The 27558-nt window shown below is 43.6% G+C and overlaps 1 protein-coding gene across 4 annotated transcripts in view; it reads right to left on the minus strand.

Annotated features, from left to right (window-relative positions):
• The window catches only part of vti1a (vesicle transport through interaction with t-SNAREs 1A), a 97953-nt gene that overhangs the window by 55839 nt on the left and 14556 nt on the right, over positions 1 to 27558 (minus strand). For 2 of the 4 annotated variants that reach the window (XM_029250738.1, XM_018762636.2), the window contains exons 4-6: positions 15938 to 16015; positions 10491 to 10511; positions 4736 to 4820 (exon numbers count right to left, since the gene is read on the minus strand). In XM_029250738.1, coding sequence (XP_029106571.1) covers positions 4736 to 4820; positions 10491 to 10511; positions 15938 to 16015 — 184 coding nt within the window. The remainder of the gene's footprint in view (positions 1 to 4735; positions 4821 to 10490; positions 10512 to 15937; positions 16016 to 27558) is intronic. The other 2 variants (XM_029250739.1, XM_018762637.2) reach the window with 1 other exon arrangement.

Raw genomic sequence — 27558 nt, forward strand, 5'->3', positions numbered from 1 at the left:
GGCTCCACAGCGTGATGCTATACAGCTACAATTAATTAATATTTCAACAGTCTGTCAATATAAACAAGAAAACAGTCACTTTTGGATGAAATATTAAAACAAACATTAATATCTAAAAAAGCTTACGTTTTATTTGAAAAAACAGAATGAGAAACAAACAATAGTGTTAGATGATGTGGCATTTTTGATTGCTTTCATAAGCAACATTTAATGCTGTATATTACAAATTAATTATATATATATTATAATTTCATTCACTCACTTTGTATACAAGTAATCAAATAAATTCCATTTTTTAATTTTTACCTTATCGGTCTCTATTTATACATTACATATAAACATACACACACATATATTAAATGCATAGATAATGTTAACGCTGCATACTTTTTACTTTTTTCTCTAGTAATAGTAATAACTAAATTAAAAATATAAAAAGTTTTTTGTTATATATTTTTATATATTATTTTTTTTTTATTATAAACAAGTTTAAAAATAAATGAAGAGCTATAAATCCCATTTCACCTGATATTACTATACTACTCATTACCGGCAAAAACAATTGTGTTAGAAGAAAGCGGGGTGTCGGCAGCCTGTCCAAAGTAGTGCGGCTGTATGCGTGTGTGTGTGTGTATGTATGTGTGTGTGGCTGTTTATCGGCAAGCGTTCCCTCGCGACGCAGAGGGCCGGGATGAGCAGGAGCGCGGACGGCAGAGGGACACTCCAGCACCCGTGGACTTACACAGCAAGTCTCAAAGCCGTCGTGGGCTTCAAACGGGAGCCCCCCCACACACACACTTATTTATATATTTATTTATTTTTATCGCAGCTCACTTTGCTTTCCAGAGAACCCATATTGACAGTGACAACAGCAGCCTCCCAAACCCCTCCTTTAAACTGCCGCTGCAAGAAAAAAAAAAAAAAAAAAAAACTGAAACAGAAACAGAAATGAAACCGCTGTAAAACAAATTGATGTTCCCTTTAATACAGTCGCCACATCATCACAGGGTCGTCACGTCTGGCGTGGTGACAACTGCAGACCTGTTTAGCGGCACATCTCCGCTCCGATGATTTATCACAAAACAAACAGGAGCGGGGGGAAAAAGGGACCATCGATGGAGTCCTCGCTCGCCCTGATTGACAACTCCTAATCAGCTTATCGGAGCCTAATAAAGCCGATGGCCACCGGAGTCGCTCTCCACCTGACCGTGGGTGAGGCCCCATCATGCCAGGCCGGTGGGGGCTGGCGGGGACCAGCCGGGGGCCCTCTCCGCTTATCTCGACGAGCTGAAATCAATCCCTAATGAGCTATTTCATTTTCACATCGATCTGGAGCGGAGAGCGACAGGGAGCACGCGGCCCACCCTCCACAACGCCGCCAAAGTCCGTTTTTCTTCTGCCCCGAGCAGCCGTTCAAGGGGGACGTGAACACGCTGTGCGTCTTCCCCTTTCGCCTTATTTTCACCCATCGACTGGCCGTTCCCTGCATCGAGATCGAAAGTGCCGCGCTGCTTTTCTTCGGCCGACTGACTGCACCATACGGAACTGTAAGACGGCGGCACTTTTGAAGAAGCTCGCTGTGTCGCAAGCGTTGACGTGCCTTCAACAAATGCACAAAATGAGACGTTTACGCGTGAGGCCACGGAGTGGCGATGGGTCCGTTTAAAGGTGCAGAGAGCGCGGCCGAAGCGCCCCGGACTCGGTCGGCGGCCGGATGACACGCAGCTCCTCACGCTGCGCCCACATGAAAGCCGGTGGGCCTTTGAAATAGAAAACCTGGGGAAGGCGTGTAGCTGAACGGTGCCGCTCGTCTGTCGGCCGGCCTGCTGAGGAGTATCTCCTCGGTGCGCGCTTGGCAAATGAATTACAGCGAGGTCAAGTACGAGCAAACAGCGCGGACACCCTTTAGCAAGCACCCAGACAGGCGGGCGGCGCTACTCGGTGAGCGATGCCATGTTGATATGACACAAACAAATAATCAAACAATAGCCTGACAAATGAAAGTGCCAGAACAAAAATGAAAGGGCAGGGGTCCAAAACGGCCGTGTCGAATGGGGGTCTCCACGGGGCCAGAGAGCATTTAATTCCCACCCGGCTCCGTTCACGGTAAAACCAGCCAAGCTGCGCCCGGAGCCGCCCGTGCATGACGGATCGGCGTGCAAACGCCCCAAAACGGTGCCGCTCCTGCACCGATGAGCGCCAACGTCATTCTTCCCCATGTAAAGTCGAACCCGCTTGATGCACATTATTTCCAACTTCTCAATTTGTGCGCCCATAATTCCAATTTATTTCCTTCCTTCTAATTAAAACTTAATTTGGCGCTCAGGGCTCCCACGTAGGCCGGCGATTGGAAGCGGTGCGAGCGTGTGCCCACCGCGTGTGCCCGCCCGCCACTAATGAACCCCCATGTGTTATTTATGAGACAAACAGCGCCCAGCGGTTACGGCGCACGGCCCTAATAGTGTGCCATGTTCAGAGCACTTCGCCGACGTTCACACGATATATTGGTCGGCCAACCGCTGTCAGAACATGCGCTGTGACGCAAGCTCCTTAAGTGAATACATAATTATATAAACAGATACGTGAGACTTGCACGGGGTTAATAAGTGGATGCGGTTCAGCCCGACCCCTTAGGACTGAGGTCACCCATTAGGACAAACGTGTTTATGCCAAACGCCTTCGCTTCTGTCTTTGTTCCAATAAAAATTAAACAAAGAGCACATATAAACAAACTAAGTAAACTGATCGATAACTGACATTAGGTCAATTAATTACCCACATTAAGAAGTTATTTTGCAATGTAACAGATGTACATAAAATATTTTTTCCCCATTTGCCTGGAATCCAAGATTAAGGCTCATTGTAATAGCAAAAAAAAAAATTCATTTTGATCCATATTTCAAGACTGGAATCTAAGATCAAAATATTTTGACCCCAACAGCTACATATTTGTATGATCTGCAGAACATTTTGTACTATAACACTTCCATGGCCACTGTCAGCTAGTTTGACAATGCCGTCGCGAAACAAAAATAATACATGTTCCTGTTGATGTATTTAATTCACAGTTTATTCACTCAGCAGATGTTCTCGCATGGAGCCATACGTGACCAGAGAGGAAATGCATATTTGTTGGTTTTCTCTGCTTTCTCTTTAACTTCAGTCATTATAAATTTTTCCTCATTAATTAATTCATTAATTTTTACAAGGCGGCTCAGGAAACATTAATCCAGAATTGCTGGTGGCGCAGCGATTTACTTCCTCGCATTCTGCAGTGGCATTAGGACAACACAAACATATGGTGGGAAGGGGAAAAAAAAAGGTGTGAGGAGAGAAAGGAAGCGAAGAGGCGCGTGCGCAGAGCCATTAGAGAAAACCCTGCTTCCTTCCCAAGGACAAAAACAGCCCGAGACCCCCCAGGGAGCCTCGCTGTCGCCCGACAGCCACCGACGTCGAGATCTGGTGCGAATGCGGTGCTGCACACGGGCAACTTTCTGCATCTGCATGAGAGCACAGAAGGAAGCGGGGCTCTGCCCGGGCTTTGGAGCTGAAGCTCATGGTGACCGCGCCTGTGTGCGGTCGAGACCCCGGTTTGCTCCCGTGTCGGGCCCTCGGTGTCAAGGCGGCGGTCCAGCTGGGGCCGATGGGCGGGGGCGAGCACGGAGCAGCGGGGTCTCCTGGATTAGATGCGAGGGGCGAGAGGGGAAACCCTGGTGCCCCCAGCGACCTCCAGAGTCGCTATTTGTTCGGGGTTGAAAGCACAGCAGATAAAGGGCGTCTCGCACTCCTCGGCCCCTCGCTTCCGACAGGGCCGCCACACACCTCCACCGAGAGGAAAGCACCTTCTGCTTTACAGCATAATATCCTGACACAATTTTTTATGCAACAAAAGCATGACAAAATTAACTGTAAGCATATTTCCCAAAAAACTAAAATAAAAAAATAACCAAAAAACAGTTGCATGGTTTAAGGTTCTAGCCACCGAAACAAAACACGTGGGCCAAGGATTATTATTTGAAACAATTGAAACTAAATTTTTTAGCAGCGAATGCAAATTTTATTTATGAATTTGTGAGCTCTACTTACAACATCAAACGGGGATGGTCTATGCATCCCATCCACCACTTGAATTATTAAATGTGCCGAGGTAGTGTGCTACCCGCCCTGCCATTATAGTGTAAATTAACAAACTTTCTCAAACTACAGCAGAAGCGACTGAAAGGCGGTTGATACTTGAAGAATGAGCTTTGATACCTCTCTGAGGAATACACAGCGCCTCAATGTGGCAGCGGAGGAAGAAAAGCAAGCAACATTTATATTTCATCTATTTAAAATCCAAATGAGGTAATTTTCCAATCGTTAAACATAAAACAGACCTTTAAAAAATCTGATTTAGGTTTTAGGGTTGTTGTGTTTTTTTTTCTAAGCACATTTATTGGTACAGAAATGATGACGCTCTTGTTTTTGTTTCGTTTTCTGCGGGTGATCCCAGAAAAAGGCTTCGGCTGTTTATTCCAGCAGCCGCCCGTCTTTGTGCGCGTTGCGAACACGCATATGGGCGGAAATCGAGCTCCCCCCAACACGCCCCGCCCTAGCCGTGCGTCTGCCACTAGCGCCTCTACCTCGTACCCTCTTTGATGTGCTCCCGAAAATGTCACCAGCCGTCACGGCTGCGCGGCGCGTCCACGGCTGCGCTCCGTGAGGCCTAGCTGCGCTGCTGCTACTCGGGTCGTACCTGTCTCCACGGCGATCTGGTAGCCCGCCTCCAGTCTGCGCGATGACCTTTCGAGTCTCTCAGTATTGTCCAGCAGATGTGCTCTCTGAGACGAATGGGAAAGAGGGAGAAACACCATAAACAATGAGTGGGACAGATGGAATGTCACCCTAAATAATCAATACCTTACAAGAATTAAAAAAAAAAAAAAAAAAAAAAAAAAAAAAAAAAAAAAAAAAAATCTACACTTTATTCCGGCGATTTTGTTTACTCACGATTCCAGTGTGTATATACTTATATATATTTGGATATTGCCCACGGTCATACAGCAGAGATAACGTGATGTGCACAACACTTATGACCATAACAAAGACACTTTCAGCAGCTGTATTAATGAGTGATATCAGTGTTTGTCTGTGTGTAGGTATGTTCAAGTATGTGGAGCTGTACATATGGCCCGAATATTGGCACGGTGTCGTCCCCATCTCTGGCCTTTAATTGCACTTCTCCAGCCTCTACGTGGCTCCTCTGTGCAGGTGCTCAGAGCTGCTACCCACAGCCTGCAACTCATTATTTCATATTTAGCGTCTGGGGCAAAGTTGATGGAGGGAGGACGAGTTAATTGAGATATAATAAATGATAATTTGCTGCTTTCATGCAAAATAATCTGCCGACGTGATAGCTCTGAAAAAACTCAATAAACTCCCCATTAAAGCAGTCTTTAAGCCGATTAAACTGCACAAGAATATCACACGTTTTGAAAAAGGAACTATTTTCAAAAGACAGAAAGACATTCCACTGAGAGGGGCCTGAAAGGACAGTTAATGGTTTGCAGCCACCACCCATGTCCTCCTCCAGAGCTGAGTCACCGGCCAGGACCAGTAGGGGGGGGCCTTTTTCGAAACCGTGGTCAAGGTAGTCAGGCTGCCCACCAGGCCACTGAAACAAGGGGATCTTTTTAATAATACTGCCAACATTGATGCACAATCTACTCATCCCCTGAAAAACACTGGTTCCTCCTGTTGTGGCCAAGCAATACATTTGCAGACATTTATTTATTTCTATCGCAATTTTTTACATATCTGTTCTCTATAACTTCTGTTTTTAGCGGCACAAACAACCAGCATTTACCCTCCAAGCCAACAGATGGCGGTAAAGTAATAAGTGGTGCTCAATAATGGCAATCAGTAACAAAATGAGGAATGCTGCATATTTCTTGGATAAATCATTCACCAATCAGCACTGAGACATTTTTATTTTCAAGAATTTCAAAAGAAAGTCAAAATTAATACAAATATTGAAATAAACTGTTGTTTAAATTGACATATTTTTATTATAGCAACAGCCAAGATTTTACAGAACTTCACCAGGGAGTAAACTGAAGGATGCTGGCTTTACCGACTTGTTAAGGGATAACAGTAACTCTGGTCCAGTGCATATTTACATCCAGGACCCGTGTCTAGCTCAGTGACTCGCACCACCTACTGTCACCAAAGCCTTCGTTGCGGTTACGCTGAAGATACGATCCGCTCCGATTCCAGACGTACAAAGTACCGCAGACTCGACTGGGACCTGGAGATCTATCGCTGGAAGACGGGAGGAAGCCTACATAGGAGACCACCATGACAACAGCTTTGTGGAGGTGGAGACGTCACCGGCGGCAGGTAACCGCAGGGAAGAGATGCCAGCTTTAGCTTCAGCGACGCTGATGCGAGGTACCCTTCTCCTGCACGCAAGCAGCGCGCAGAGTACAGCCGACCATGACGTGGAGCGCCTCGCGATTGATGTACACATGGTGTCACAGGCGCTGTGAGGAAACGACGCCCAAGAGCGCCTCCAACAGGCCTGCCTTCATGGGCAGCAAGAGAAGTGTCAAAATCACATCAAATTCTGTCCGGCGACTCCCCCGACAGGCACAGGGGACACAACAAGAGCAGAAGAGGAACAGGCGTGCATTTCAACACATTATTCAGGTAACGGACCTTTTGTGCAGTCTTCGCACAGCCAATATTAGGCGGGAGTAATTTTTTGAAGTTATTTCGCCCGTTGCCTTTTACCTTCAGTTTGTACCAGTTTGCCGTGACTTTGAGAGTGACCAAGCGGCTCTGCGGCCTCGGCGAACACGTTACACTTCCTCAAAGGCAGGAGGGGAACTTTGTGAAGAAAATTTAATCTTTCCCTCACCGAAGGGGAAAAGAAGAAGAAGAAAAAAAAAGGAGTGAATCTCCAGCTCTACTAAAGCTGTCAAAATATGTACAAACTAATCACTCTGAGGAGGAAGAAAGGAAACGACGACATTCCACTTCTCAAAGTTTGACAATGAGAAAAAGAGGAAAAAAAACCCATCCTCTGAACTTTTTTCCTCCTCCACGTCGTTGACAGATGTCATTTAAAATTGCAGAAATACTTTTTAATAGTTTAAAGGGGGGGGGGGTGGAGGTGGGGTGGGGGGTGGGGTGGCGGCTGGGGGAGGAGCGGGCGCGCAGGGAAAAGGGAGCCGCTTCCTCCTAATGAGCCCCAATGGATCCGCCGAGACGAAGGTGCCGTATTGACATGCACGCTTAAGCTAATACACCTAGACCAGGATGCCTCGGTGCCTCGGTGCCTCCGAGGAGAGGCAACCAGGGATACTGACAGAGGATCTCGCTCCCCCATCTTCAAAGAAGTCGAGTGATTAGTATGTTATCATTACCATTCGAAACGTGATTTCCCTATTCCCTCTTGGCAAAGGTGACACGTCTCAGGAAGGCGGCCGGCAGACTCTCGCAGCGAAAGCCACTTCAAAGCTTTTCCTTGAATCTCTCTCTCGCTCTCCCTCTCTCTCTCGTGCACGCTGTCTTTTTTAAGGGATGGGGGGTAGGGGGGTGGATGGGGGGGCATTTCACGATGGTGTTGGTAGAGCGGGGAGGATCATTAGAACGACGTGCACCGGCTTGGTGCTGACAGAACCCAACGTCGAGGGTCAGGGAGGCGTAGAAGCCCAACAACAATTAATGCGGGCCTCGAGACGGCCGGCCAGAACCAAACGGATCGATGGCGGGGGGGCACAGGGAAAACGATGTGCATCTGGACCGTATTAAAAAATAAACGATAAATAGAGCCAAGTATAAAGACGCCCCTGCATTCCAGACGCCACCTCCTTCCTGCAAGAGCTGGTCTTTGCGTCACCTCTTCGAATGGGTTTCGCCTCTCAACCGACCCTCTCCCAGACACCCGAGCTCCGGGCGCTGTCGTCACACCAATGGCAGCACTCAGGTGGCTGTGGGGGTGCAGATGTGTGATCCCTCAATCAACCAACCAACTCTTAATCAGCCATCCAATCAACCAATCAAATGTTTACTTATTTGCATGGGAAATTTTTTACCAGAAAGAACTGCACATGAGCATTTTCGATCGCGTGCCAGATTTTTTATAATTGTTTCAAAATGCTGCACAAGCAAACAAAAAAAAAAAAAAAAAAAAAAAAAGAGTAAGGCGTTGCGGAGCGTCGCAGCTTTGCGGCACCAGTGCTAATCAAACCGAGAAGCGACACGAGGCATCCAGTTGTTCACCAACAGATAAACGCCATTTTTCAACTCAACACATAAAGGTAAACTCCATATTGTGAGCGCCTGTATGCAAGTTGGCATTTCTCCCTGACACTTCCATTTTCTACAAAGACCTTCCTGGGAACTATATAATGTGCTTTTTTGTTGTTGTTTTTTAGCGAGAGACACGCTTCAGTTGTACGTTATAAAGAGGGAGTCGGGAACAATGCAGCTGTGCCGAAAAGATCCGTCTTGTGTCTCTCCGTCTCCCCCCGTTCGATATCAAACACACCGGCGCGCGCTATCACAGCTTTCAAAAGGGCAGATGATTCCTTATTATTTCAATAAGGATGAGCGTCAAACTGAATAATAAGGACAGCTCTGCTTCATCACCACTATGTGATCTTTTCCCAGTTTGTTTGGGACTTGTAAGATGAGAAATTACAAGTGTCAAACAGCACTGAATATGGGTGCTAAATATTTAAACATGTTTTCCAGCGATGGAAAAGTATAGTTTTTAAAAAGAGTGGTAAGTGTATATTAGCTGCACGGTCTTTGATTAAATTGCTGCAATGGAGACCACTCTTAAGAAGAAGAAGTGGAGGGGGGGAGTGAAAATGGGGGGAAAAAACCAAATGAAATGGAATAATTATGCACTCTGTTTCGGAACGGGGAAACGGCTGTGCAGGTGAGGTGGGGAGAGTTCCCAAAAGCTTCAAACACGTTCACCCCATTTTGTTTGTCAGCATGGCGGTGGGTGGGTGGGGGGTAAACAGAAAATAAATAGAGAAACACAAGTTAAGGACTGAAAGTGCTGAGTACTGTGAGCTCAGTGAATTATGAATGGTGGCAGGATGAAGTGGCTTTGTGCAGAGAGGGTTGCTCAGCCCTCGATCCCCGTGAAACCGAGCGAGAAGCTAAACAATGTGCAGGGACTCACACGGTGCGGAGGAGACGCGCTCCCAGAGGGCACACACACCCCCAAAGGGCTGCCGAAAACCAGGGCGCGAGGACATCACTAGCGGGGGTGCTGTTCACGGGACAGGGGTTGTGTGAACCAACAGCCGAAGAAGTGAGCAGTGGGCCAGAGACCTTCAGAAAAACAGTTTTGCACCCAGCTGCTCAAGGAGGGACTCTGTGTCTAAGAGGAAATACGACTGCAGTGCAGCCTTTTCTTCAACATCTGACATCACCACTTTAAATAAGAAAATATTATCACCAAGGTGCAAACTCAGCAACAGTGCAACCATCAGATGCTGACAGACAGTTGTCCCTGCCTAGTGTACCGATTAATGTGCCAGATTGTTGTACACACGACATTTTATAAAATTATTAACTAGCAAACTTGGCATGATATTAATCATCTAATCTAAAGAGTATTTCTACCTGTCTCCATGTGGACTGGTGTTTCTGCGTTTGTCCAGAGAGCGAGCACTTGAACGATTCTGTGTGGCGCGAACTAGGCCGAGTGGCACGAGCATGTCGCCGAGCTAATGGAGGAGGACATGAGAGTGGAGATCCTGCCTCTATTCTGGTATGGGAGTGAAGCGGGGCTTCCTTCCCCAGGAACAACAGTCGTCTTTGTGCCAGAGTTCCAGCGACGGCAGTCGTGTCTCTAAACTGGGGACTGACGCTGTGCAGAAGGGAGGGTCAAGAGCTAAACATCGAAACACTTGCTACGTTATTATGTATGATCGTGGACAATAAATTATTTGCTACTTTCAGGTATGTGTTTATACTGTATAAACATCAGCAAATAACTGACACCATGTGCACAACACACATACACATTTTCTGGCACCGCAGGTAAAAAGAAAAACATTATTATTAATTTACGTGCATACGTATAATAAATCATATTTCATTTATATAATCATTAAACTTCTATTATTCTTTTGATTATGTTTTCAGAACCACTATAAAACAACAAGAAATTTTCATTACCAAACAACGATTTAATAAAAGTGCTGTCATTTGTAAGTAAATATCAGCATGGCAGCTGCACACAAACTATGACATTGTGTGCAGGTGTGTGTGGGGGGGGGTCCTTAGAAATCACATTAAACTGTTTGCATCTGGGTGAGTGAGGAGCACGAGCAAACCATGTCTGAGAGCAAGCGAGTGTGTGTGTGTGTGTGTGTGTGGAGGGGGTTGGCAAGAACAACACTGGGCTTCTTTAACTACGAGGAAAATCAATTGGAAGCTGAGAAAGAAATGAAGACTAAAATAGCTAGCGAGGAAGTACTCACCTCTTCACGTAACTTTATCAGCTAGCAAGCAGGGAGAAGGAGAGAGAGCGAGAGAGAGAGACAGAGAGAGTGAGGAGGAGATGAAAAGGAAGACATGGCAGGAGAGAGATCAGTCATGCGGCAGGGTACAGAATTAACCTTGACGATTTATCTGTTTGCATGTTTAGCATTTAGAAATCACAGACAAACACATTAAACGAAGCTAAACACAGATTCATGCAGAGTTTTTGAACAAACAAAGATCAACTTCTTGCGCTGTCACATTAAACAAAGAGAGTGGGGATGGATTTCTCTCCTCGTTGCATCTAAAGTATCATCATCAAGGAAAAAATAAAAATCAGAGTCACATCACAACACTTGCGATGGCAAAGGCAGAAAACCCAGAATCCCTCAGTACAGCAGTAAAATGCCGAGCTGGTACAGTACAAACGAAAAGCAGCAGTCATTTGCGGGCCATTTCGCTTTTTCTACACACATCATAACCCATTATGTCACTTTTCTGGGGTCTTGCCTTTGAGTCTCTGCACCCACTGACACACTTCCCACATTTTGATACTCCGTACACACACTATAAATACACCAAGAGCAGATACACTATGTTTTCATATGGACTAAAATTTATTGCGCAATTCAGACCTTGAATTTATCCATTTTATTTTAATAACAGACTACATTAGATGGGACAAAACTTGGTGAAAAGTGAATTTATATCAACACAACTCCTTTTTTCAGAATAACCTTGGTTTTCAAAGCGCATTGTGTAAAAATAAAAAAGATGCGAAGCGTTGAAGCTTGGTGTTCCTTCTAAAAACACCTCACCCTTCACACGTAGGAAGACAAACGAATTTTGCAGGAGGGAAGAGGAACAAGTTTCTTAATTTGTCAGTGGTTGCAGGTGATTTTTTAATCTCCGCTCCTTCGGAGAGATTAAAGGTTACGAGATCTGAGGGGAGGCTCCAGGCCATTATTATCTCCTCTTCTCATCTCGCTCTGTACTGTTTGGTCATTCTCAATTTTCTACTTTTATAATTTGCTAATGTATTAGAAAGAGGCAGGACTTGGATCACAAATTATAAACTTGATTCCAGACAAAAGATTTGCAAAAGCGATGCGAAATCACCCCCGTCATTGCCACAGAGGCAGTTGCTGGGACGACTCCTGGGCTCCTCAGCTTAAGACATTGGGGGGAAAAAAAGTAATAAAATAAAAAAAAAAAAAAAAAAGAAAGAAAGACAAGCCTCAATTTGAGAGAACAATCAAGCTCGGTGTAATCAAAATTTTAAAAAAAAAAAAAAAAAACCCGTATACATACACATTGTTAACAGTCGCCAGTTGGAAAAAACGCCAAATAACGCAAATGTGTTCTATTGAGACAAACTGGCAGAACGATCTCTGGTTCCCTATCCTCCACCAACACTCATGTTAGCCCCCCCCTTTTTTTTTTAAATTCTTTTTTTTTTATTTATTTATTTAAATTGCCATCGTTACTAAGGGCTGTATTACCGCTACCACAACAACTGAACAATATTGAAGAGAAGCCTGTTCAGTTCTAATACCCCCAAGGCCTGAGGGCCGGGGTGGGGGATGAGCACCGAGAGCCTCAGTACAATAGCTTGGGGACATGAATATTAGAACGGTTAGAGCAAAACGACAAACTAGGATTGATGACCAAGAGCGTCGCTTCTGCGTTAAACGTTAAATTGACTGTGCTAACGTATTAGTTAGCTAGAAAAACACTAGGGATCATGACCGAAATCACAAGACAGTGAAAATCGGTGAGAAAAAAAATAAACGTTAAGAGACAGAGGCAGCTTGGGAAAGCAACGAGCTCCAGAAACCTGAGCCATGGAGGCAATCGCACCATAAAGAAATTCGTCTTGTCTTTCAGTAAAAAGGGGGACACTTTGCTGATGCGAACTGTCTTTTATTTTTAAGGTCATCACCCCAACGTTAGCTGCATTATTTAAAAGGGCCAAAGTTTAAAACTACACTACAGATGTGACTATTTAGAGTTTCACCAGACCCACCATAACCAATGATCGCTTGCCGGGCCCGCCACGGCTTTCAATAGGGACCAAACAAAACTTGTTCTATCTTATTTGTGCTGCTTGGCCGACCGCAAGCCCTCGTGGAGTATTTGCAAGCGACTATACGAGAGATTGTGTGCTGCTCTTTTCGGGTGGGGGCTCTGCCTGCTTTTCTCTTTACGAGGTTAGAAATCCATTAATATGAATAACATGTATTGCAAGAGCCCCTCAGTACGAAAACGCAGTAAACACGGAACACTATAAGATGCTATATTTCGGTATGCAACCCGTTCATTTTTTTTTTTTAGCTAGCTGTATTCAAAATTGCATGGCTGCAATTTCTCTCTGTTAGGATAATCAGCGGGTTTTTCAAACAAAGATTTTTTTCCTTATTCAACACGGAATTCGATACAAGTGGTAATCGGCTTCCTTTGTAGCCCGTTGAATCTGGTCTGTGCCGGCTCAAACCAGTAGAATCTCTAGTGGCCGAGCCTTCTGCTGTGACTGAAATCGAAACGATGCTGCAGAGTGCTCGTAAGAGAAATTGTGTCTCTGTGTGTGTGTGTGTGTGTGTGGCGAGCGAAGCCGTGGTTTGTACGTGTTGTGTGTGTGCGAAAAAACGTGTGCAATGCGCCACCATCACATTATTTTGGGGGGAAAAAAGCGATAGCGCCAATTCTGTCTCTGTCCGCGTACAGATAACGAATAAATGCCGAACTCTATTAAACCGGCCTTTGCACATTATCGCAGGGCCAACACGCTATTTTCAGAAGTTATGAAGGCTCCCCATTTATTTAGTTATAAATCCCTGGCATGTAACGAACAGATTTGTGTCTGGTAATGATCTGCTCAGCCAGGGCTATAGGAAATGATCCTGACCTCTTTCAGATCGTAAGGAATTAAACTGACCGATGTGCCCCGAGCCCCCCACACCTCGCCATCTCCATCATTCCCGTCTCATTTTGTGGAAAAACACACTGAAGTTCGATGTACTCCACACACAGCGAGACCAAGGCTCGTGTTATCTCCACAAGTTTTTAAAATGGAAATTAAGTAAATGTGGCACCTGGGAAATAAATAAAAAACGGCTCTATATAATTTATTTATTTAACCTTGTGGAATCGTAACTGTTTCACTGCCAACACTACCTTTCATTTTTTTTTGTCAAAATATCTTTATTGATCTATAAACTGGACATAACGTATATATCATTTATTTTTAGTTTAAATAAACGTTAAATATAAAATTGTTATAGATATAAAAATATACGCTAAAAACATTCAAAAATATTATGCATTATAAAAGTTTCAGTGTATTTTAATAGCTACTTGTTTAAAATATATTGTCCTCTTCCGCTGTAAAGTGTACTGTATAAAACGGCATAACAGGTAGAAAAACTAAACATGGAATACCTTGTTTTTTTTATTTCAGATTAAAACAAAAAAGCAATGTGTATATTCATATGCATTATTTAAAAAAAATCCATTATTTATATTAATGTAGGTATATTTAAAAACCCTGTATGTACATTTTGATAACATATTGCTGACGTGTTTATACATAGACATACACACAGACACACTATACTGTATATATTTGTATTATACACAATTTATCCCTCCAGTTGTTCCTATTTATACATATATATGTCAATGAGCATATTGTTGCATGGTCGTATAGGGAAGCTGGAGTACTTAGTAAACAGTTTAGCAGAGCTGGAATAACACAAACACAACATTTAAATGTGTTTTTTTTTAATCAATACACAACCTTCCTTCAACTGAAAAGCAAGTGTTCTGAAAGACTAGTTTAAAAATTTTAAATCTATTTATTGAAAAATTAAATTTGTTATTGAAGGACATCATATTACTAGGCAAATCTGACAAAAATAGAAACATTTTCAATTTATAAAGTAGCCTGTTAATTTTTATAATTTCTAAAGTTCAATGCTGGTATTTAACAAAAATTGTTTTCATATACAATGTGTATACACACACACACACACACACACACACACACACACAATTATGATATGTACATATACCTAAAATATATAAAGATGAAAATTAAAAGCATTCACATAGACAAATTCATAAACTGTACATAATTTAATCTTTTTTCCAGTCTGTTTTTGACGATACTCCTGGTAGCTCATAAACCTCAAGTTTTCACATAAAATGTCACCATCATCAATTTTATTTATTTTTTTATTCATTCACTGTGCTGCACTAATTTGGAGGGAATATGCATATCAACGCCATATCTCAGCCAGCGATACATATGTTTGTAAGATGAGGGCCACAGAGGTCATTACTGAAATGGTAATCAGGAAATTTTCAAAAAGAGACAACTTTATTTGACGGCAGGCTGTCCTGCGAGGATGGCGAGTGACGCAACCGCGCGGATAATCAGGATACGGTGCGTAATTGTTGAAAGCACCGCTCGTGGAACTGTGAGCATGTGTGGTGTGTGTATGTTGGGGGAGGTGTGTGTGGGGGGGTGTGCGCGCTGCTCAATAGCAGCTGCGTAGGTGAACGGCAGACAGCGTGTGTCTGCGCTCGACACAGAGCGCTTTAATGCTGAACTTCACAAAACAGGCAACTCAACATTATTTTAAGAACATGTGGCATACTTCCCTGCTATTTTGATCAATTATTGAAATGGTCCTTTAACTTGTGATACAAATAAATCAACAATTGGTTTTTTTTCCCCCCCCCATTGCACTTCGTTTTACCTTTCTCACCCTCAGTTTGACTACATTTCTATAGTTTATATAGTCAAGTGACGTCTAATTCATATGTGTGTACTTACCGTCAGTGCTGTGATAACTCACCTCCAGGGAAAAAAAATCATGATTTAACTTTCACTGGTGAATGCAGTATTTAAAACTGGCCACGATCAGAAAAGGGAAGGGTGAAAAAAAAAAAAAAAAAAAAAAGTGCGTGGCTGCTCTCCACTTGCAATGAAGGCGGTGGGGCTCCTACTGGACACTCGAGAGCCACAGCCCCCCTCTCAAAGCCCAAAGACATACGGACCCATATAACTCTGCCCAAAGAACTTTGGGTTTCTCTTGCCACTTTCAAAAAGAAAATGACGACTGTCAAAGGTTCCCTGGAGGGAGGGGGCGCTTTCTTTGGGCTGGGAGGTGTGGGTGAATGAGTGAAATGGACAAGTCAGCAGCTCTTGGATACCGCAGGGCACCCCTCCATGCTCCCCCACCGGGGTGGCCAGACGACGGACGGCGGGGACGGCGCTGAGCCGATTCAGGCGGTGGCTTTGCATTAAGTAGCGTTGCTTCCGCTTCACTTGGCGCCAATGCGGCGGTGACGGGGAACAGCTTGCGGAGAGGCCGCTCGTCCCCGACCCCAAGCCCGGCCCCCGCCCAGCCACCCACTCGGGCCCGGCTGATTAGCGCCCTACCTGACTCTCGGAGGAGCTCCCTTCGGCCCCCAGCAGCTCATTCCGCACCTCGTCACTGTAGGCGATGCGTGACCTTTTCTGCAAGCAAAGGGAGGAGGAGAGAGAAAAAACAACAATGAGGAGGAGTGCTAGCAGGGCCGTCCTGAGAAGAACTCGCAGCGCTATGGCACGGGAGCCCTCTAATGGAGGAACGAGCGAACGGAGGCCCGGTCGAGAACCAAGCCTGATCGGCAGAGTCTGCGTGTACGTCGCTTCTTCAGCCGCCGCCTGGAAATAACAAAAAGCATCTCCGCACTAAATAAATAAAACGTGAAGAATGAGGAAAGGAGGAGACGCGGAAGAAGCAGAGAATGTATTAGTAAAATATCAGTTGGCGATGATAAATCCTTACTCAGACCTGTCACTGCTGTCAGCTCACTGCTGTCGCAGCCCTCTGATAATCTGGATCTGGGCGGCAGAGAGAATAATTTATCACGCCGCTCCCTGAGATTGGCATTCTGTCACTTTCCGGCTTGCCCTGAACTTCACAGCCGTGCTTAACCGCGATGAGCTGGAAGCACGGCCCCAAATCATGCTCCGCACTGCCCCTTCCTCAAGGTGGAGAGGCAGGGTGCGAGCACGGTGCCTACAGACACGAATCCCTCAAAAGACGGAATAAAAACGGACTTCGGTAAATTTCTCCGACGGTCATGTTGGGACGAGCGGAGTTAGGAGGAGCCCAGCGATCGAACGGGGGCCCGAGACGGCAAACACTGGAAAGATATTATTATCATTGCTATTATTGTTATTACCATCATTCTATGAGAGACCTTCATTCAGAAAAGGCACATTAAATTAAAGGGGACTTAAAATATTAGATACCCATCTCCAAGTGGCTGGATCACTGCAAAATTGGTTAATTTTCACCGTATCAATTCAGAGCAAGTACTCTGAAGGGTACTGCAGCAGGAGGTGGGATACGAACCTGGATCCTTCTGATTGCAAAGTGTCACCACTACATTTCTATCATTTCTTACTTTCCACAGCTCCTCCGACACCCCCTGGGTATGAACCACGTGTTCTTCCTCATGCTGCCTGCGGTGGAGCAGCACAGATAACGGAGAAATTTATGCACCTATCTGTTTGGTTAGGGTATATCCAGCCTGGGGGGGCCTTATCACCGCAGCATAATTGTGGTACAAAACATACTCCATACCTGCTCTTAGAGGACAACAGAGGAACCGTGTGCATTATACAGTCGGCCAAAGCGGACAGGAAGAAGCCGGAGCAGCATGCCCTTGAGGAGGTGGACACAGGTGGACAGAGGACAACCACCATAAACAGTGTTTCTTCAGAGAGGCAGCTCCAAGCGTGATGCCGTAAAACAATATCTGTGACAGAGCTCACGAAGAACAAAGATAGAACTTTTTTACGGAACTGACAATAATATAAAGCATATATTTGTGTGAGCAAACAGCTCATGCAGTATTTGGGAACACACACAAACCGTATACACCACAGAAAGAATTTACGCTCATGAAACTATCCTGAGTGAAAGACACCATCCCGTGGTTGTAAAAGACATCCGTATGGAGGACACCTGACAAGGAAGTCTGATCCATCTTTTGCTTTTGGTTCAAGTTTGAAACAAAAAAAATAGTTACGCTGTTTTGCGCACAGTTAAAACGAGGTATGATCTGGGCTGCGATCCGGACTTTCCTCACAGTGATCCTGCAAAAGGACGCAGGGATGGAAAACACTGCGACGCTTGACGGAAAACGGCAATATGCTGCGAGGGAATGTGCCGTCGATCGTAAATAAAACTGTAATTGCAATCGGTGGCTGAGGACGGGAGCCGAGCCAAGACTTCACACCACTTTTTGTAGCGCGTCATTTTCTGTGTAACCGGGGGGAGGCACACGCACGCACATACACGTATGTTCATGTTTTGCTCGCAATGTTCCACCTCTTCATTTCTGTGCCCTTTTCTGCGTGAGCGCGCGCGCGCACGCCCGCCTTTGTGTCCTAGGATCCTCATTCAATCTGCACAGACATCTCTTCGAGAAATTAAGAAACAAAAATAAAGGCGCATGTTGAGCGTCTGCAGACAGATGCTTGAAACTCAGGCCCGAGCGTGACAAAAAGGAGCAAGGAGACGGGCGACGTCGCCCTCATTGCGAAAAAGTGACGGGAAAAACAAAGCGTGCTCTGCTCATCTGAGTCCGTCTGTAGTGACCTTTAAATCCCCCCTGCAGTGAAGTGAAAACACGGTAAGGACAAGTGCCAGAATTGAACAGCACAACAGCAGCTGCAAAGTCACAGGCCTTCTTAATTTGTGCAGTTTTAACGAAATAAATTATATTTCATGAAGTATTAAGTTTAAAAAATAGTTTTGAAAAAGTCTGTCTGTCCATTTCTTAATTTCACTTTTAAAATGGTTTCTATGAAAAAAAAAACAGTGACCAACAAATACACAAAAATACTCCAGTTAAACCACACCAATTAATTAAATAAATATATTAATTGCAATAGAAAAGTTTCTGCAAGAAATGTATTTAAGGAAACTTGACGGTTGTGTTTAATAGGTCTCAAATTAAAACTGTACAAAACAACATGAAACCAGACAGGCAGGACTTTGAAAAAGGAGAGAATGAGCAGCGCGTAACATACAGTACCGTACTGCACGGGCGAGAAAAAGACTTTTTTTTTTAATCCTTTTCAAAGGTCTTTCTTTTGTCATATGTTTTAATCTTGGGTGAGAAATTGCTTCTATTCCCGGAAGCACAAAAAAAGTACAAAGATCTTTCTTAACTTTATGCAAAACGGTCTATCTGCCTTTTAAACAGATACTTCTCGTCAAACTGAGGACCGAGGGTTTCGTGTCAAACACAAACACACGTCAAACACACACTTTACCTTTTGTTTGACACGGATCAAGCAGGCTCTCCGTGACCCATCAAAACACGGCTCTACATGTCTGCATCACGTATGGAAATGAACATATCAGAAATGCACAGGATGATAAATATATAAATAAACATGCAATGTATACCGTGTTTGTGTGCTTATCAGTGCCATATTACATTACTATTATTGCTGCAATGTATACAGGAACACACAACATACAGTCAATCTGCATGCGTACACACAAACAATAATATGTAATTAAAATACATACAGGAATGTATGAATCTATGCTTTAAATGAGAGCTGACAGCTCATCAGCCTCAAGTTTTCACATTAAAAACGCCATTTATGCCATTTCTTTCTTTTTTTGATAATTTGGAGAGACGAGCATTTCGACTACATTCTCAGTTAACAATAGATATGTTTAAAAGATGAGGGCTGTGCAGGTCATTACAATATCTAATAGGCAGACAAGTATTAACTCAAACCCTAGTGCATTACATTTAGTGTAAATATTAAATTTAAGGTAAATTATAGGTTTCACTTTGGCACCTTCCTACGAAAAAATAACTGCAGGAGCTGACAAATATTTTTACTGTAAATAAGAGACAAATGAAGCGTGGGTCCGTTGACAAGAGTCATGGACAAGGGTAGCGGACCACATTAATGGCACCGGCACCACCGCCCATCTTTCATGTGGCCCAGGACTCGTCATCCTCTCTCGAACGCTGACGCGAGTCACCGTGTCCCAATGCCGCAATAATTAATCCCAATCAAATGGCGCTCGATGGCCGCGCTCCCCCGTCCACGGGGCCAGCCAAGGCCGCATGGGCATGCACAAATTATTGTGCTAGCTGTAAAAGCTAAAAATATAAACAGTTCATTAAATTCGCTATAAAAGGCGTAAAATACCCAGGGGCAGGGTTTAATGAGACAGCCTGAAGGGAGTCGGGGCCCGTTTCCCTCCGACTCGGCACCTCCTCCCCGCCGCCCCCCGCCACACGCGGTTGGTGGCACACGCCGGAGAGTAATTAATGATATTTAATTTACAAAGTGCGTTTCATTAAGTATTTCCACCACTGGCAGAAAACGGCCATTTCCCATTTTAACTTAATGGGACTTTTGTCTGATTAAATAGGACTACTTCAGAGCGCCCTTTAACCTTTTCTAAGGTAAACAATGAGTAAACACCGAACGGCACTTCAGGAAGCGTCGTCTCAAAGCCGAGGCATTGCTGGAGGCCTTCCGGACAATCGCCTGCCAGCGGGAAGTCAAAATAACAACAATAAAAGCATCACTGTCACTAACTATTATCACTAATATTATTATTAATTATTATTAAGCTGTTAAACTGCTGTATTTTTATTTTTTTTTTTTTAAATACATATCAACAAACAAGCTGGTGGGAAAGGGCTGTGCATCAGCTTGCCTGGACGTCCTCGGCTCCAGAGGAAGCCGGCTGCCGCTGGAAGAAAGCGGAGACCTTTAAGTAGGCAGCAGTATCACAACAGCTCCCTTAATAATTCACTTCATCACGGCGGGGGGCTAAAGCACTCCACAGCCAGGAACAATATCACACCGCGGTTACTTTTTGTTTTGCCGTTTCTTTTTAAAACAGAGAAGGCAAACAAATTGGCGGCGGATGTTCAATTAAGTCGGAGCTCCTTGCATGTTTGATATGTATCAGATGAAGGCGAAAGCAGACAAACTGTCGTAAACGCACTCTTCATCTTCCGCAACGCCGCCGTCTATCATCCGCATAGAGAAACAGGCCAAAGGTTCATTTTCCATATTCGGGGAGGGGGGGAAATGTGTCAAAAACCCAGAGTAGGTGATTCGGTAAAACAGCTGTTAGGTACTTTTACACATCAAGTAACTAAATATTTCAATAAACAGACTCAGCAAAGGCAACAAAAGACAATTATTAGAATCATCACAATAACAATTATTAAAAGTGACTGCATAATTACAACAAGTAATTGTTATAGTGTCACAGAAAGTATCGAATATTAATCATTTAAACGTATTAACTGGTTTGCTCCTCACTATTGACGCTACTCAGTGGTCAGTGGATACACCTGTAGTCCAAGTGTCTACGAGTGGTCGCTAGGGGAAACAATGGATGCACCTGTAACCCAGGTGTCTGGGAATGGTTGCTAATGAACGCTAGGGACGCACCTGTACCTGGTGTTTACGAGCAGTTGCTAGGGGTGACAGCTGACGCACCTGTGCCCCAGGCAACTGGAAGGGGCTGCTAGCCGAGATGAGGGACACACCTGTGCCCCTAGGCATCAAGGTCAGATGACAGCCGAAACGGCACCTGGCCGCACTCCCTGACCTTAAGCGAGAATTATGACTTCCATGCCTTGTGATATCAAGGGTTCGAACTGAGGAATTCTGCACACAATTACTAATTTTCAATTCCACAGAGACACCTGAGAAAGCAAAGTGAGCTGTATGAAAAAAAAGCATTTTAACACAAAGCTCAGTTTCAAAATGCAAGTAGTGGCAGTTAAAAGAAACTGAAAGTAAGGGTGTGGGTAAGAGGAAAACTAACCGAGCTCTGAAACGGATTTTATATCATAGCAGATATTAAAGACGGGAAATTTCAACCTTGTTAAACCAGAGTTGAAATGAAGAGAAGTTTAAGGGAAGTGCTGCTACTTTCATATCTTGGAGATCCTCTGTCAAACTCGCTTCCATTGTTTAACCTGAGTGGGGAGAGCAGTCAATCAGCATAACAATTCCACGCAGAGGAAGGGGAAAAATGGGGGGGAGAGGGGAAGGGGGGGAAAAAAAAAAAAAAAAAAGACGACTCGATGTGAACTCCAGCGGAAAGTGCAAATTCAACCAGCTTTGATTGAAGAAACGGCGGATATTTTTTGAAGGCCGGGGATTCGCTCTGAATTGTTATTTCTTAAAGGCATGAGAGCAGATTAAACCCAATATTAAAATATGGAAGCAGTTCTAATGAAAAATCAAAGGTCTGTTCTTTCTTTTTTTACTCGGCATTAATAGACAGCGGTCCAAGATGCCGGCTATGAACAGCAAACAGAGAGACAGCAGAAAAATCAATAGGCAGAGCGCCGGTGGGAGACAGGATGTGAGCGAATGGAGAAGGTCCGGGGCACATCAGGCTGGTATCTCGTGGCGTGCAGTGGGGAATAAAGCAGGACTCTCTGGGTCAACACCACAGATAAGGTGAGATTAGAGGGAAATGGAGGAGGGGTTCCTGGGGGGGCAGGAGGGGGGGCTCTGCGGTGCCGGATACCTGGAGAGCCGGGGACCAATTGCCCATTAGCCCCTGGCTACCTGCATATGGTTCACTGAACCCTCCACTGAAAATAACTTTGCTTTTTTTAAATAACAAAAAATACATCGCTTTTAACCCATTCTTGGCAACGAGAAGACAGACTTTTTTTTCCAAAAAAAAAAAAAAAAAAAAAAAAAAACCTGGTGTCCTCCAGTTGCTTAAAAGCCAAGCTTCCGATTCTTGCAAAAACAGCACAACAAATGCAAGAATACATCACATGGACGGCAAAGAAATATGCGAGTGCGGCCTGGGTGCTTCCGTGTTCCGTGACCAGACAGACAGGGATACACGCACATTAGCACTTTTTCGCTGCTAGCTCGTACCTTGAATAACTCGAGAGTCTTATTGATGCTGAATGCCAAGCTAATTACCATGAGAAAAGGGGCGACGCGGGCAGTCTTCAGTTCATCATTTAGCTCTCCATCCTTCAGCGTGCCTTTGTTTCTGCGGACCCAGTTTAACCGAGATTTGAGATTTCCTTTGGTTGACCCAAACCTCTCAGAAAGCACATGTCCAGTCTCAGCAGGCAGTGATGTTTTTATATATATATATATTTTTTTTTTTTTTTTTTTTTAAATAAAAAGACCCCTCCGGTATTAGTGCAGTCAGCCAGGTTAGACTTCATTTCATGTGTTTAACGTTGTTATTTCCCAGGACAAGTGAACACACCGTTTCCCTGGGAAACTGGAGTTATCTAATTTTTATATGCTGGGGCCTCGACTTGACACTAAAATTGGGACAGGAATCTGTTCCTAACTCCATTTGTTAGGAACTGAGAAGTGGCTTTTACCATGCCACATTCAATAAAAACAGAATAATAAATACATCCACCCATTTTTTAATTGGGTTAGGTTTTGTACCCCAAAAAAACTCAGAGCTACAATAAAGGAAAAATTCTCTAATGCTTCCATCCCTTCATTAGCAAAAATTGCTTGCCCACTACAGTGTCGTGGTGTTTGCAGGCTTTCACACAGACATGGGAGGGAAGAGAATACATCCCTTGATATGAGGCCACTACCTCACAGCAAAACACTTCCATTTTATCACTTCTTCCTAACTTCAAAACTACTTTTACACAATCACCATAATCATTTGCACAATCAATAAAAGCCTAATGAAACTAATGCTCTTATTTTTTTTGTAGAAACTTATGTAAATATGTTGGATATACAGTGAAGCCCCATGATAATGTGAATTCGGTCATAATACAACTGGTGATAAGTCCTGTTTTCCACCCACCAACGGTTATTCTCTTATTATTCTATTAGTATTGATATTTGTCACATCCATGTTTTCTTTTTAATAAATCGGTCTATTTCCTAAACGTGACAAATTAAAACCAAAATGTAAACTTCTTTCCTTTCTTCAAAACAGTAAGTGGAAGATATTGTTTAATCTCACAATGACGCTAGCCCGTATTTTAAAACTTTTTGGACCCCACTTATCTTGTTATGGCAGAGTCGCAATGTAGCTAGTTAAAAAAAATAAAAAAAAAACCCCAGAGTTCATTTTAATGTTTATAGACTTCAAGCCGCATTAAAACTAAACTAATTTAAAATGAGTAAAAACAAAACCACATACTCTCCAAACACCACAATTCAATGCTGATTGTTGACTAATTTCATAAACTTGTATAATGTGTGTCATATCCATCTGTAATTGTGAAGAAGACCAGAGTCTGGCTGTAAGCATGGGAATAATGACCCCTATTACAGTCTCACTCAGTGCGTTTTGCTGCCAACTAATGGTGGAAATAAGAAACACAGGAAATTTTTGCGTTGCAACAACGAAACTTTTTAAAAAAAAAAAAAAAAAAAAAAAAGCTATGAAGAAAACACACTTAAAATATATACGTAAACTGGGAAATGTGGGCATTTTCAGAAATTCGTAACTCAAATCTTCAAAACAAGGTACCGGTGCATAACCTTTCCTGTTAGCTCACACGAAAGCACCTATTCTGCTTTTTCCACAGATTTTACCCTGTGCCCATTTCTGTGTGCTTGGCCTCCCAAAAGGTCTCTGTTCTGACCTGTGAAAATAACGGGTTTACCACACAATTTTCAGGTTTTCCACTTAGTGGAATGTGTCCGCAATGTAACGGCACTGCTCCTGACACCAGCAACCTACGGGTTTGCTAAAATCTACACGAGCTCTTTGGTCAAAGTAGCACTACAAAATATCTGCATCCTGTCCTGTTCTATTCCAGCTGAGTAGAATATAATTGAGAAAAGGAAAAGGAAAAAAAAAAAAAAAAAAAAGCTTCACCATGTGCATGATGAGTGCTTGAATTAATGCTGGGCTGTATTTATGATAGCTACCAAAATTAATATTTTACTGCATTTCCAACAGCCACACAAATTATCGTTTTCCTATATCTACCATGGCTGTATGAATTAACATTTCACTGTATCTATGACAGCTGCCCAAAGTAACGTTTCACTGTATCTACAGCTGCCACCTGAATTAGCGTTTCACTAATTTGCGAGAGCTGCCCAAATTAATGTTTCCCTGTATCTATGACGGCCGCCAGAATTAATGTTTCACTGCATCTGTGATGGCCACCCGTATTAAAACCTCACTGTGACTGTGATGTCCAACCAAATTGGCATTTCACTGTGAATGTAATTTTTTCCTTAAGTGCAGACTCATTTACATTCAGTCTGCCGAATTTTAATAGTTCCACAAAGGGACTGCAAAACAAATTAAGTAAAACGTTACAGTGATTCATCAAAAAAAATTGTAATATTAAATATAAGGGACATAGCTGTTGCACAATTAAGAAATATATTATGTTTTAATTTTTTATTTTAGTACCGAAGCACAAAAACTGGGGGGAAAAAAGCCTTATTAAAATAAACATCAAGGAGAATGTATAAATATCAGCACAGACTTTTCATACATCAATAAATGTAAACTAAATCACTAAAAGAAATTGTCTTCAAATGGAAATTATTCATTCTATTAATACACCATCCCGTGCTGCAGAACTGCATTGTCAGTAGGATTTTTTTTTTAAATTTTTAAATTTTTTTAACCAACTTTTGATCAATTCATCATGCAGCACAAGGTGAAAGAACTGTAAACTTTGACATAGTGAAAACTAAGTATGTCCATAAATTAAACCAAGTAAGTTTTTTTTCTCTCACTTACAGAATACAGTTCTAAAGGGGGTGGGGGGAACCAACAACCGACCTCTTGTGAAAAGCAGAAGAAATGATGCAAAGGTGATGTTTACAGTCAAAGAGCTTTAGGTGAAGATTTTTGCTGCTCCTACTTTTGTTTGGGGAACAACAAAAAAAAAAAATTGATATGGGTAAGAATGACCCAGCGCATAACACTATTATCCCAAATTTTAATTTTATCAAAACGACCACAAGATTCACACCCTCGAGAACTGTGGTGAAACTGACTGCAGAAAAATGAACTCATATCGTTATGAAGACTTATGTTTTCAAGAAAATAAATGCTTCGATTGGGGGGGGGGGGGGGGGGATCGAGGGCTTCAACTGAGAACAACACTTCCTACATCACCATTCACTGCTTCTTGTAAATAAACCAGAGAAACAGGACAGTTTTGATTGTCGGAGGCTGGAAAATGTCAGGATTTCAAGTTTTGCCTTAACACAACCAATAATTCATAATGCATGCCATAAATAGTTCATGATTTTATACTTTAAGCCAGTCTAGCAAATCAAACCCCTCTGTCAGCTCTTCTCGTCCCCATTGTCAGATTATCCCTGTCTGCAGGTTCGACCTGCCACTTCCACTTGGCGGCGGCGCATTCCACACGCCACGCAGGAGACACCATGGCACCGACAGGCGGCCAGCCACACAACGATGCTACTCTAACCCTTATTTACCGGAGTACAAACACGTCACTGTTTGTTAGCGCTGCCACTTGACGCTCTATCATACTACAAGGTTGAGAGATGATCGCCTGCTTTATTGCAGAGCTGCTGAAATATTACATTATTATTATGCAGGATTACTTTACTCCAAAAATAACAATATACAAAGGACATCTATTCACCCAGGTGCAGATTTTTACTGCGTTCAAGATTGTTTCTCATCAGACAAGACACAAAATCAGTTGCGTGAAATGTTTGCGATATGAATTGGGGGAGTCTCATCTCAGCAAAGTGAGGGAGCAGCACAGTACTGGACCATGGTAACGGTCTACACCACAATGACTCTGTAGCACCATAAAAACAAAGTAAATGCAGCACAAGTGGGGTTAGTAAGTGGACAGTCCACTTTTCTCCATTGCAGTTCATTAACAACGACTAATAATTCATCCAAATCCCCCCCCAAGGTGACCTTCAGAAATACTTGTAGTGATTTACCCATTTATACAGCTGGGAGATTTTCACTGTACCAGTTCAGGGTATTACAGTGGGATGGGGGATTCAACCCCAAGTCCTTTGAGTGCAAGGTAATGGTTTTACCCATTATCCCATTTTCTGACCCCCCAGGCTCATGCAATCACACTCAGAGCATCCTCTACCTCACAGACTACCCTCCACACACACACACACACACACACACACACACACGCGTGGATGGAATCATGCTGAGAGTAAACCCTGGCGCCTGCAAGAGGCTGGTGAACGAGCGACATGTAAAACATCCCCACAATAAAGGGCCGTGTCCCCAACTGAAGGGAAGATTATCTTATTTACAAATAAATCTGCCGAGAGCGAGCAAGAAAATCCCATCCAAAGCGGAAGATTTCCGCCGTGAACAACATCTTCGGCTGGACTCCGGCGTGACTGATGGCCCGTTAAACTCTCTCGCACAAAGCATAATCTACACAAATTCTCCTCGACTTACAAATTTCAACAGCAGAAGTAGCACTTTGGGGAGATTAAGAAGTGTCAACCATCCGGCTCGCCGTTGTCTCCCCTTATCCCTCTTTGTGGAGTTTGCTGTACTGGGTGGCGGAGGTAAAACCCACCCCAAGAACATTCTAGAAGTCCTGAGTTCAAATGTAGAATAAATGGATTATGACACAGTCGCCTGCTAATCGAGCAACAAAACCCATAAAGTCTTTTAGGCTTAACAAAAATGTACACTTTAAATCAAGTGGTTTACACACATCTTACATGCGGTTTACACAAATACGAGAGGTTCGTTGTAGAGAAGGCAGTTGACACACTGTGCTCTCCATCTGAACCCTCCAGTTTGGCCACTAACCGGATCGGGGGACCATCGCTCTGATCGAGAGCCCAGAAGTTTCTGATGACTGCAGAATGATACGCGGGGCCCCAAGTCCTTGGATGGAGGACAACTCCTGAGCTGAGAATCGGCCCCACGGTAGTCCACCTTTCAGAAAGGGAACCTCACGGAGCTTCATCGGCACATCAGAGCAGGAAGAGGAGAGACGGTGTTAAATACGCTGTTCAGGTGGTGCACTGGATGTCTG

The sequence above is a fragment of the Scleropages formosus genome, chromosome 3 (genome assembly GCF_900964775.1).
Source record: "Scleropages formosus chromosome 3, fSclFor1.1, whole genome shotgun sequence".
Lineage (NCBI taxonomy): Eukaryota > Metazoa > Chordata > Actinopteri > Osteoglossiformes > Osteoglossidae > Scleropages > Scleropages formosus.